This window comes from Panthera uncia, chromosome C2 (genome assembly GCF_023721935.1).
Source record: "Panthera uncia isolate 11264 chromosome C2, Puncia_PCG_1.0, whole genome shotgun sequence".
Taxonomy (NCBI): domain Eukaryota; kingdom Metazoa; phylum Chordata; class Mammalia; order Carnivora; family Felidae; genus Panthera; species Panthera uncia.
Window position 1 is genome coordinate 65,600,110 of NC_064810.1, and position 14,071 is coordinate 65,614,180.

General features: G+C 31.2%; 1 protein-coding gene across 2 annotated transcripts in view; it reads left to right on the top strand.

Moving 5' to 3' along the window:
* Positions 1 to 14,071, top strand: part of STXBP5L (syntaxin binding protein 5L) — a 377,830-nt gene that overhangs the window by 165,565 nt on the left and 198,194 nt on the right. For both annotated transcript variants that reach the window (XM_049628234.1, XM_049628235.1), the window contains exons 7-8: positions 5,839 to 5,922; positions 10,827 to 10,950. In XM_049628234.1, the coding sequence (XP_049484191.1) occupies positions 5,839 to 5,922; positions 10,827 to 10,950 (208 nt within the window). The remainder of the gene's footprint in view (positions 1 to 5,838; positions 5,923 to 10,826; positions 10,951 to 14,071) is intronic.

Consider the following 14,071-nt stretch of genomic DNA (forward strand, 5'->3'; position numbering starts at 1 on the left):
CCTTCATAATCACATTAGCCAATTCCTTATAATAAATCTTTCTTTATAGATACATCCTACTTGTTCTATTTTTCTAGAGAATTCTAATATAAAATATGAGAGAAAAAATTAAAATAAACATAAAAAGAGAATGTAGTACGTTAGCAAAAATGAAAGTTAATTCTGTGAAAACACTAATAAAACTGATGCATTTCTGGCAAGTCTGATCAAGAATCAAAGAGAACGCACAAAGGAACCCAACCTATTTGCATTCATCCCAGGAATACAAGATTGTTTTAACTTTTCAAAATAAATGGAATTTTCATATTAACAGGAATATGGAGAAAAAAACATATGACAATAAAAAGGTAAGTATTTGATAAAATGCACCTTCCCTTTGTGGTAAATAAAAATCTCTTGTTACACTAGAAGAAAGGAACTCTATTATTCTGAACTTTATTTACCCAAAAATATGAAAATATCCTCCTTAGTGGTGAATTAATGTTTTTCTTCTGCATTCAGAAATAAGACAAAGATCCTATCATACAACCTCTTCCATTTAATATTGTGCAGCTATTGATAATATTAGTTGTTTAAAAAAGATGAGAAAGAATTGGAGGTCTCATATGTATCTTGTAGAAAAAAAATTGGTACAACCACTTTGGAAAACTACTTGGCATTATCTATTAAAGTTAAACATATTCTTACCCCATGAATCAGTATATACCTGACAGAAATGCATATGCATATTCACTAAAAGACAGATACAAGCTTATTTATAGCAACATTACTATATTACCTGTCAGATGAATAAACTGTGGAATTGTCATACCCAAACAATGAAATACTATTACATTAATAAAAGTTAGTGAATTACTGCTATAAATATCATGTTCAAAAGTAGGAGCAGGACAGAAAAGGATATTTAATATATAATTCCACTCATATAAAATTCAAAAACAGATACTGATAACCTACAGTGTTAGAAGTCGGTAGTTACTTTTAATTTTTTTTAAAAGTGTATTCATTTTATTTTGAAAGAGAGCATGAGCAGGGGAGGGACAAAGGGAGAGGGAGAGTGAGAATCCCAAGCAGGCTCTGCACTGTCAGTGCAGAGTTCTGTGCAGAGCTCAAACTCATGAACCCTGAGATCATGACCTGAGCTGAAATCAAGAGCCTTAACCCTTAACCGACTGAGCCACCCAGGTGCCCCAGAAGTCAGTAGTTACTTTTAGAGGATAAAGAGGAAACGGGAATGTTGACTCATTGAGGGCATGAAATAGGCTTCTGAGTGTCTTGTATTGTTTTTATTCTATTTCTTGTTTTTCAATTATATTTTTTGACCCAGGTAGTAATTTCATAGATATATTCACTTCATAGTCATTTAAAGACACATCCATAATTTGTGTGCTTTTCTCTGTCCCTCAATAAAAATATTTATTAAACACGTATTCCTGATAAAAGAAATTTATTTAAGAAATGAATCAATTCATACTCTCTTAGCTATATATATTAAATATATAGAGAATCCAGGATCTAAGTAGGGAAATATTAGGGACATTGCCACTAAAGGCAAGAAGAAAACAAGGATGCTCACCTTCTCCACTGTTTTTAATACTATAGGATGTTTTAGTAATGCAGTTAAGAGAAGTGAAAATAATTAGAGTCATAAAATTGGAAAGAAAGAAGTGCAAGTCTCTGTTTTTGATTATGTGATAGTATATCCAAAATGCTTAATAAAATGAACACTAAAATGAGTATAAATAATAAAAAAATTTATAAGGTATTATACTAAAACCTAACCATAGAAACAATGCACTTTCAAAAAAAGATAATGAAGAGAAGATCCAACTTAAAATAGAAACCAAAAACTTCAAAGTGATTAGCTATAAAATTAATAATAAAATTTATATATGGAAAATATCAAACTTCCTGAAAGGTATAAAAGTATATTTGAAAAAGTGAAAGATATCCTTTACTCTTGGATAAGGTGACTTACTATTTTTTCCCATTTCTTGAAGTCTGCTCTTTTTATTTCTTGACTTTATAAAGTGAAATGCTTATATCAGTAAAAAATTCAAAAATTTTCCTCTTTTAATATGTATTTCTAAAACAATAATTTTTGTTCTTGATGAGGCTAAATCTGTATCTCACAAGTTTTAATATAAGGCATTTTTGTTCAGTTCTGTTTCATACTTTTCACTATAATTTCTTCTTTGACCATAATTATTTAGAAGTGTATTTTTTAGTTTCCAAAATAGTTTTGTTAATGACTTCTAATTTTATTTCATAGTTGTTAGGAAACATAGTATCTGTGATTTTGATTTTGTGGTATTTAATAAGTTAATAGATACTTATCAGATACCTATTTTCTTCAGATACTGTTCCAAGTCTTGATGATATAGTCAGAAAGTCACCTCCTTTGCCTTTACAGTACTTAAATTGTATTTTGAGGGATAAATGTTTAATATTATATTATATAGTAATATAATATATAATTAGATAAAATGTATATATAATATATTTTTGTGACTTGGGTGATATTCATGTTTTGCTGTGGTCAGACATATTACGTACAGATTGATCTTGTCTTGATTCATCATGGTCACAGAGTGTCCTTGTCAGATGTCTCTGGGTATCAGGAGCTTTTCTCTTTCTCAATTCTCTAAGTGATTCTAATATTTTTTTATACTTATTATATCATAATGTATAGTTATGTCAGTAAAGTATGACATTTTGAGGCTAGGTAGTTTATATTTTGTGATTTAATGAGGCTATTGCTGGTAATGTTTTATAAACAAAAAACTATCTTTCAGATGTTTCTATGAAAAAATATAGCATTTTAGATTATTATTTCATTACATCTTAGGCTTCCAATTTTGAAAGGTTATATTATTCATTCTCTTGCTAAGTGAGATTTTCTGAACTTTTTAGAGTTATAAACCTCCTTTCCATAGATTCCATAGGAATTGGTTTAATGATACATCATTTTCTATAGTATGCAAAAAGAGCTGATTTGAAGTTAAAAGGCATCTTAGTATAGTATTTATGATGTTTTATAAATTTTAACAAATATTTTTAAAGTTTACACTTACTTTTGACTTTTTTAATTTAGCAAGTCATTGTCATTTACTTTATTTCAATTTAGTATGTAAAGCTCAAATTTTTGCAAATCAATTTTAAAATTTACTGTGTAATTTAATGTTGAAACCTTTTTTATTTTAGTCATTCTGACAGGTGTAAGGTGGTATCTCATTGTGGTTTTGATTTGTGTTTCCCTGATGATTAGTGTTATTGAGTATCTTATCATGTCTCTGTTGGCCATCTGTATGTCTTTTCTGAGAAAATGTGTAGTTAGGCCCCCTGCCCACTTTTAGTCAGATTATTTTTTGGTGTTGAGTTATATAAGTTCTTCATACATTTTGTATATTAACCCCTTATTGAGATATCACGTACAAGTAACTTCACCAATTCAGTAGGTTGCCTTTGAAAATTAAAAATACAAATGGAGTGCCTGGGTGACTCAATCAGTTGAGTTCAACTCTTGATTTTGGCTCAGGTAATGATCCCAGTATTGTTGGATTGAGCCCCACGACAGGCTCTGCGTGTGGAGCATGCTTAAGATTCTCTCCCTCTCCCTTTGCCCCTCTCCCTAGCTCATCCTCCCTCTCTCTCTCTCTCTCTCTCTCTCAAAAAAAAAAAAAAAAAGCATATGATCCAATAATTCCACCACTGGGTATTTACTCAAATAAACCAATTATACTAACTCAGAAAGATATGTGCGCCCGTGTTTATTGCAGCATTATTGACAATAGCCAAGATATGGAAGCAACCTAAGTATTCATCAATAGACAAATGAACAAGAAAGTTGTGGTATATATACACAATGGAATATTTGTAATCATAAAAAAGATGTGATTGTTACATTTGTGATAACATGGATAGACCTAGAAAGTATTATGCTAAGTGAAAGAAGTCAGATTGAGAAAGACAAATACCATATGATTTTACTCATATGTGGAATCTAACAAAACAAATGAATAAACAAACAAAAAACAGAATCGGACCTATAAGAACAAATTGATGATTGCCAGAGAGGAGAGGGGTGGGGGATGGGCCAAATGGGTGAAGGGGAGTGGGAGATACAGGTTTCCAGTTATGGAATGAATATGTCACAGAAATAAAAGGCACAGCATAGGGAATATAGTCAATGATACTGTAATAGAGTTGTATGGTGACAGATGGTGGTTACACTTGTGATGAGCATAGTATAACATATAAAGAAGTTGAATTATTATGTTGTACACCTGAAATTAATGTAACATTCTGGATCAACTGTACTCAAATATTTTTAATTAAAAAATAAAGTTAAAAATAAAACCTTTAAACATGTTATAGCTTCAAATATACATTTATTTCATAATACGATATTTGAAAAATTTACATTTCCAGTTAAAACTAGCTCATTTATTTTTGTCATTTTTTTGTGTCCTATTATAAAATGTTGAGGTAAGTGATTAGGTCTCAGGATGATATATAGGAGTAGATTATAACCACCACTCTATTTTCTGTTTTTACCTCTGATGTTTTAGAATTATTGAAACATTTTTATGTATTGTGTAAGAATGTTTATCAGGGAAATACTACTGTGTTTTAGTAAAATCATCTTAAGGCAGATTTGTGGAAAATATTATCATTATATGAGCACTGGCCCATTTTTATCCTTCCTGTTTTTTTAAACTAATGACAGAGTAAATATAACAATATAACTACAAATAATAACTCAGAATTATATGATAATAAAAATCAGCATGGCTAGCAGTAATTAGCCAAATGAGTTGAATATGATCATCTATTAATCATTATCTGTTCTCAAATACTTCTTTTTTAAACTGAAAACATGTATTTTGTTGTCTTCTTTATTGATTTATAAATATCAACCATTTTTAATGATGTGAACCTCTAGAATATGTTTGTGAACTTTTTATGGTTCATAAATCACCAGTTTAAAATACATAACTCACCCACTCTCTGTATGGCTTATTTCACTTAGCATAACACCCTCCAGTTCCATCCACGTTGCTACAAAAGGCCATATTTCATTCTTTCTCATTGCCACGTAGTACTCCATTGTGTATATAAACCACAATTTCTTTATCCATTCATCAGTTGATGGACATTTAGGCTCTTTCCATAATGAGAGCCAAAGCATAAGAGACTCTTAAAAACTAAGAACAAACTGAGGGTTGATGGGGGGTGGGAGGGAGGGGAGGGTGGGTGATGGGTATTGAGGAGGGCACCTTTTGGGATGAGCACTGGGTGTTGTATGGAAACCAATTTGACAATACATTTCATATATTGAAAAAATAAAATAAAGTAAAATAAAATAAAATAAAATAAAATAAAATAAAATACATAACTCCAAGAGAAAGTTGGATTTGATATAAAGAAATTAGAAACCAATTTGTGGCCATATTTTTGCAGTACATAGAACTGAATGGCATGTACATTAGTCATTAAACTTATCCCATTTCACCCTTTATTTCATCTTCATTTTCTATTCCATTTTTCTTTGTTCCAATTTTGTCATTTATTTTTCTGTTCTTATATATTTATGTTTCCTCAATTTCTCTTTGGAACGAGGCAGATTTCATTGGTAAATATTTTATATTGAACTAGAGTTTATTTGCCATTTTTTTTAAATAGGAAATATATATTCAGGCTCTAGAAAAATTGATATTCTAAATAAAGTTGTGTTTTGTGTTATGATTTTGCTTTATTGTATTAACATTAAGCTTTATTTGGATCAAGTAAAATTAATGTTGGAATTACAAAAATTATTGTTCTAATGTTTTCCAGTTGCTGATAGGTTATGAAAATGGTACTGTAGTATTCTGGGACTTGAAATCTAAAAGAGCAGAACTGAGAGTTTATTATGATGAGGTAAGTGATTTCTACTGAAATATTTGAAAAGGATATTATAACTTTGTGCCTGTTTTCTACTCTAAGCTTTGTACATTACCAAGTTTTATCATTGGGAAACTGCTTGGTTCTGACCCAGTGCCTCATATTGACCATTGGCATTTGCACAAGTTTTAACTCTGGATTGTTCTCCTGAATGAGAATTCTCCATTGACTGTTTTTGGGTCCCTTTTGGCATCTTATATACATTGATGCCTAATATCTATCCTTTTCCTTCTTTAGGTTTTCCATGGTTATGTCTTGCCTCACTCAGTACCCTTAAGATCTTTAAAGACACTATTCACAACTTCCTTAGAAAATTCTTTTTCTGTGGCAGAGAATTTAAGAGATCAGTTTGAAAGGCCTTATCATACAATACTTGCCTTCTCAGAATAAAGATTGATTTTGTAAATAGTAATACTTAAGAGTCAGTATGATCTTGAAGGAAGTTTTATTGTACATAGTTGAGACCATTAGGTTTTCATTTAGAGAAAGCAATGAACTGCTGTTTATCAGAGAATAGACTCTGCATTAATACTCTAGTTGTTTAAAGATTGATTCTATACCATTAATGATTTCCCCTTTCAGAAGAACCTAATATGAAGATAGGTTGGGGCAAAAAGTGAAAAAGGGTAATTACCTCTTATAGTTGTGGTTATAAATGTAAGCTCTCAATTCAATTTTAAAAATAGTAAAGTAGGGAGAGTTAGGAAAATACAGGTCAAATAATCATTATCTGGTATCACCCGCACTTATATGGGAAGAATGCAGAAGAATTTAAGGCAACACTGAGATAAATAGAAAAATTAAAAAAAACCACATTTCTTCATGTTCTACCTCCCATCCTTTCATAACAGTTGAATTTTTAAATTTGATGCTTAAAGATAGAAGCTTTTGGCTATTTCATAACCACACACACACACAATTTGTTTCTTAGTGGTTCTTGCAAACTAAGATTTTATGGTATATACAAGATAATTCTCATAGTGACAGAGTTCAGAAGTACTCAGTTGGGTAATTTGGTCATGATTGGTGGAAGATACCCTGCAGGTGATGTCATACATTTATGCTCTGTGTGATGAACTTCTATTGCATCTTGAATCATAAGGAGAGAAGTCCCTAGGGAGCTAAGCTAGATTTTTCTTTTGTTAAATACACAAAATATAAAGATGACTAGTAGCTAGATAAAAGTACAAATATGATCTGAGTATTTAGCCAATTGGAAATAGAGTAGGCCACTGAAAAAGGAAATCCAGAGCAAAATGCTGACTCAGCTGGTTTTTTTATGCCCTAAAACAGTGTAGAAGGAAGAGTTCTAACCTTAAAAAGTGAGCAAAAACAACTTTTAGTGAAATTTTCAAATAAACATTAACAATGTTTAAGTCAGTAGAGTATTACACTACACATACTTTATACCTAAAAATCATTTTAAATATTGACTTATATATATATGTAAGTATATACATATAATCTATTTACTGTGATGCATAATTATATATCCTATCATTTTAATGGAGATAGTTATATATATCATTTTACTGCCAAACTTTTAAGACTTTCCTCAGCACTTTTTACCTCTTGTATTTAGAATTTACTTGTAATACTATTATGAAATGGTTTCTAATAAGTCACCAATGACCTCTTCATTATTTAAATAGTGACCCCTTCATAGTCTTTTAAGTTTCTCATTAAACCTGTGGCTTTACATCAGCCCCTCCTTCTTAAAATTGTGTCTTCCCTTGTCTGTGTCTTTCTACCTCATTTTTTGCCCCTCCTTTCTCCATCACTTCTTTCCTTAGTTTTCCTTTAAATTATAGACACTCTTCAGGATTCTATATCTTTACCCTCTTGATTTCTTCTCCAGTTTACATTTGTATTCATGTCTTTTTCCCATCATTTCAAATATTAATTTTATGTTAATAAATTTAAAATCAATGTATCTCTAACCCTTACCTTTCTCCTGAGCTCTTGATCCATGTATCTAACAATCTATCACATAAGTCCAGATAAATATCTCATTGACACTGAATTTACATTTAAAGACCTAAACCTTGTTCTGTGTTCTCTTTTTCAGTTTTTAAATTTTGATTATTTATTCCAGTTTGTAACCCTTAGAGTCATATTTGATCTTTCTTCTTTACATATCCTATGCTATCAGTTTTGTAGTCTCTTGATTCTGTTATATTGCCTATCATTCATTTCCTCTCTTTTTTTCATTCCCACATTCAATGTTCTAATCTAGGTTGTTATCTCTTGCCTGGAAGACTATGATAGCCTTTTAACTAATTGCATTTCCTCTGATATCTTACCTTTTCAGTATCTTTCACTAACAAGATTATCATTTTAAGACACAGATCATGTAATTCTCTACCTCAGAAACTTTGAATGGCTCCCAATTATCAACAATACAAAATCTCTATTCCTTGACAGGAGATTTAAGATCCCAATGTTATCTTTTCTTTTTAGTTTAATGCCATGAATCTTTATAAGCACTCCTCACACTTAAGGCATATTGCTATCTGCTAAACATACCATTTATTTTCCACCTCCAAGCCTTTGCTCCAGCTTATTCCTTGTCGTGAACTCCCTTCTTTCCTCTTTTGCATATCAAAATCCTATTAACTTTTTAGCCACTGGAAAGCTATTTGGACTACCTAACTAGCCCCTTGATGAATAGCCATCGATGAATTGAAAGGTTTGTTTTATAAATCCAACATAGTTTTCAGAAATAACTATATGAATTTACTCCCACATTAGCTGTGACATTTTTGTTTCATTACGTCAATATTTCTAAATAATCTCTTACAGTGAAAACCCTCAGAGTTTGACATGACGATAACCTTTTAATTCCTTGAGTAGCCACTGATTTTCCTTTTTCATATTGATATCTGCTTTTTGGGTTTCCTTTTTCTTTTTTGTTGTAGAGAGAAACTCAATCACAGCCATCGAGTTGACCAAACTAACTAGTGTTTTATCTTCCGTATTTTATTTTCTATCTTTTTAAAAATTCTTCTTGTATTAGTTATATTATATTTGTGTGTGTTTTTGTTTTTTGCTTTGTTTCATTTTTGGTTTTTCTTCAGAACCTTAAGGTCCTTTTTTAAGAAAGGAGTAGGGTATAATCAAATTAATAGAAATTGGGTACTTACCCATTAAATGTATTCAAATGCCAGTTCTTCAGTGATGCACTATTTGGCCTTCTCTAATAACAAACTGGTTTTAGATTCCTATTCTTACCTATAAGTGTACAATAAGTATATATCTTTCATGGCACTTAGACTTATTTTGCTTTTATGTTGTAGCTATTATTTTTGTACTTGTCTTCCCCAGTAGGTAGGAAGAAATTCAGTAAGATAGGAAGAAGGGTTAGGGCTGGAGATGATCTCTCTGCCTCCATCATTCATAGCAAAGCAGTCTGAGAGAACTTTACATTGAGTTCATCAAGTTAACACGTAAAAGTTAAAACATTTCCCTTGATCTACCCAAAATAGTGAGAATGAGCAAAGGAAAAGATGAAGAGTATTTTCCTCTAACTGCCTCTACTGAACCCTGGCAAAAAAAAAAAAAAAAAGTCTTTAGTAATGAAGACCAGGATGAGAGAGAAAATAAGTCCAGGGTTCCATGTTGTCTTTTCATTTAATTAAATCTTACCTATCTTGAGGTACAGCTCATATCCTATGTCCTTTTATGATGTATTTAATGATTACTCTAGCCATCAATTATCTCTAACTGTAATAATACTTACAGTTTGGAAAACAAACAATAAATTAGTTTTAAATACACATATCTTAGTATATGGTGTTTGTGTGTGTGTGTGTGTGTGTATCTTAGTTTTATATGCAAATATATATGCATATTTATGTTAAAAGTTCCAAACAATAACTATTATTAATATTCATTTATTTCAGTCTTCCCTATTTTGCAGTTTTGAAAGTTCCTTTAAGGAAAGGGTAATGTTGTACATATCTGTTCAGCATTTTTATGCATTATCCAAAGTCCATATAAACTTTATGATTTAGAAAGAATACCAAGCTGTGGAAATATATGATAACATTATTATTCATACAACAGATATTGAGTATCTATTTTATGCAAGGCACTGTGCTACCACTGGGAATAAAACAATATGTGAAACTGGAATAATTACTTGTTAATTTTATGTATTTCACATCTTCAGAGTGAAATTAGAAGTATAAAAAAAGATTTAAATCCTTCTTCCTTAAACCCTAAATTGCCAAGTCAATTAAATAATTCATGTTAGAAGCAATATGGTAAAATGATTGAGAATGTGGGTTTTGTGGTTGGATAGACCTTGGCTTTGAATTGTGTGACCTGAACAAGTATATCAATCTCTGTAGGCCTATTTCACCATGTGCAAATTGGAAAAAATAATACCTTTTTAATAAAATTAATAGAGTTAATATAAATAAAGTGTTTTCCAAGGGGTCTAGCACATAGTAAGCCCTCAGATGGTAGCTCTTATGTAAATTATTTTTTAAATTGGCTACTTTAGGTGAAAGTAGGCCTCTACCTTTCCAGAAATCATATTCAGATAACCTTGCTTTTATTTCTATGTAAATAATTTTTCAAATAATCATATAGGATACAGGGAGGACATAGAATTTATAACAAAAAGTTCTAGGCTATAATGATATTATGAAATGTACCTAACTTTTATCTCAGGAGATTATTTTTTGTAGTTTTCTATAAGCTTATAGAGGACTAGAGCTAAAGGTAGTATGATCTGGGTCAGAAAAATTATGTATGTTTATTAAGTATTGTTGGTATAATAATTTTATTTCAGAATATATTTCCTTTGGAATATAGAATGCTATAACATATCAACTTTCCCCCTCCCCACTTGTTTTTAATTGCTGTTTCATTAGGCTATTCATTCAATTGATTGGCATCATGAGGGCAAACAATTCATGTGCAGCCATTCAGATGGTAGCTTGACTTTATGGAACCTGAAAAGCCCAAGTCGTCCTTTCCAGACTACAATTCCACATGGTAAGGTGTATGCTTTCCAAAGAAATAAACTCTGGAGATATAGTGCCTAGACTTGAAGTGGAATAGGTGGGATCAGTGTGTTTGAAAGAAAGTAATAGGATGTAACTTCTGATTTTAAATACCTCTTCATACCTCCTTCAGATCCCCACATTATACTCCAAACTTTCTGTACTTCCCCTCCCCTGTGTCTATCCACTTTCCTACTTTGTGATACTTATATAGAGACCTTTCCAACCAAAACTGAATGATGGATGGTTGATGTATCTGAAGCACAGGAGATAATGTAGAAAATCTGTCCAGTTTTAAGGGTTACAGAGATAGTGAGAATGACACCATATAGATCTGACCTTCAGACCTAATTCCTAAACTGGTTTATAGTTTGTCATTTTCTAGATTCTCTCACTTATTTCCATTTCTACCATTTGATTCCATTAAATTATAAGAACTATGGTTTTCATATATTTCTTATTATCTTCCTTATCAAAAGGATGTATTTAAGGTTTATATTGTACCTGTCTCACTGGGCAGAACAAAAAGTTCAAATGTATGAGTATCTTTTATTCAGATGACCATTTTATTTCTGAGAATATTGGTAGTGATCTGAGTTCCATGTTTACCTTATATCATTGGTTGTAAGAATAGAGAGGTCAAAACCTAGCAGTTAATCAAACACAGTCTATTTTATATTTTCTGAGCATTTATTATAGTGTCAGATTTAGAAAATTTAGTATTATTTCTTTATAATGAATGACCCATAAACCACAAGATCCACTTATTCCATCTTGTGTTGGTCTGCCCTTTTTTGTATCACATTTGCATGTTCCATTTACAAATTATTAAATTATTACAACATTTAACCTAGCAGCTTTACTTAGAGATTACTTTGCATTTACTCACTTACTTTCAGATGCTTCATTTACAGATTGCCAGTATAGAAACCTTGGATAGTTATTTGCTATACCTCCCACTCAGATTTAAATATTTATTTCTATGATGAGTTTACTTTTTCTCCTCCCCCTAAAATCCTTATGCCTTTTTTTTGTATGTGTGTAATATGATTTATTCATAAATTTTCTGTTTACTTCTATTCTTCTTGACTGTCAACTTCTATACGAGTTCTTTTTGGCTGGATTAGATATTTAATACTTTCATATGTTTCGCCATATCCATATTTATAAGTTAGGGTTGTTTTCTGTACAGTTGACCCTAGAACAGTATGGGAGATGAGGCACGGATCCTCATGCAGTTGAAAATCTACGTATATATAACTTTTGACTCCTCCAAAACTTGTCTAATAACAGCATGCTGTTGACTAGAAGCCTTACTGATAAACACAGTCAATTAATACGTATTTTGTATGTTATATGTATCATATACTGTATTCTTACAACAAGGCAAGCTGGAGAAAAGGAAATGTTATTAAAATCATAGAAAGACAAGATATATTTACAGTACTATATTTATTTTTAAAAATCTATTCCTTTGAATCACTAGGTTTTTTTTTTTAAGCTTATATATTATTTATTTTGAGAAAGAGAGGGTGGGGGAGGGAGGGGCAGAGAAAGAAAGGAGAAAGAGAATCCTAAGCAAACTCTGTGCTGTCAGCACATAGCCTGACTCGGGTCTCAATCCCATGAATCATGAGATCATGACCTTACCTGAGATCAAGAGTTGGATGCTTAATGGACTGAGCCACCTAGGCAGCCCTGAATTAGTTTTATGTTCTTTGGGCAAATACCTAATAGTGCAATTGCTGGATTAAAGGGTAGTTCTATTTTTAACTTTTTGAGGAATCTTCATATTGTTTTCCGGAGTGACTTGTACACCTGAAACTAATATTATACTGTATATTAACTAACTGGAATTTGAATAAAAACTTTTAAAAAATCTTTACATGAGTAGACCCACACAGTTCAAACCCATGCTGTTCAAGAGTCAACTATAATTCTGTTTTCCTGTTGAAAGGGCTAAAATTCTGTTCACAGGTTGTTGAAAACATCAGCACCTGTCTCATAACATATAGATTAAGTTAAATACCATTGCCTCACCATAGTTAAGCAGACATTAGTGATTTTTACAATAAAGGCATTCATTGTCATATTTATCTATATTCTTCAGGTTCATTTTGTTACATTTCACCTATTTTTATTTTAGAAAATAAAAATTTTTCTAAGTAGTACTTTAGCTGTATTCTATAAGTTTTGATATTAATTTTATTAAAAAATTTTAATTTTCATTAATATTCAGTTTGAGGTATTTTCTAATTTCTATTATAATTTCTTTGATGTCTGAGTTAGACATTTGTTTTATAATTTCTAAAAATGTGTTTTGTTATAGATTTGGAAACTAACTGTAGTCTGAGAATGTGGCGTGATACTAGTTCTACAAAATTTACTGTGATTTGCTTTATAATTAGACATAAACAAATAATTACTACAAAGTTCCAAGTACGCTTGAAAAGAATACATTTCCAATACAAAGGTCAAACTTGAAATTGTGTTTTCTTTGTATTTTAAATCTTTGCTAAGTTTTTATTGTTTGATTTTCCAATTTTGAGAGAGGTAAGTTAAAATTCTATTATTATAGATTTTTCCCTGTAATTCTGTTCATTTCTGCTTTATATACTTTAAAAATCAAGTAGGTCGAGGTGATTGATAATATTAATCAGATCCTCTGATTTTAGTGATACTTGACTAGTGTTATCAATTTCTGAGAGAATGGTATTAAAATTTCCTACAGAGTATGGAATGACCATTTTTTACTTTAGTTCTGTCGTTTTTTGTTTCATGTATTTTTTGAGGCTTAATTGTTAGGCATCCATTATGTCTCCTATAGAGGGCATATAGTTGGGTCTTTTTTATTTTTAATGTTTATTTATTTTTGAGAGAGAGCACATGAGCAGGGGAGGGGCAGAGAGACCGGTTGGCAGAGGATCTGAAGCAGGCTCTGTGCTGACAGCAGTCACAAACCATGAGATCATGACCTGATCCAAAGTTGGACGCTCAACCAGTTGAGCCACCAAGGTGCCCCAGTTGGGTCTTTTTTTTTCATCTCTATCATTTAGTCAAAGTATTTTGTCCATTAATATTAAATGTAATTGGGGCGCCTGGGTGGCTCAGTC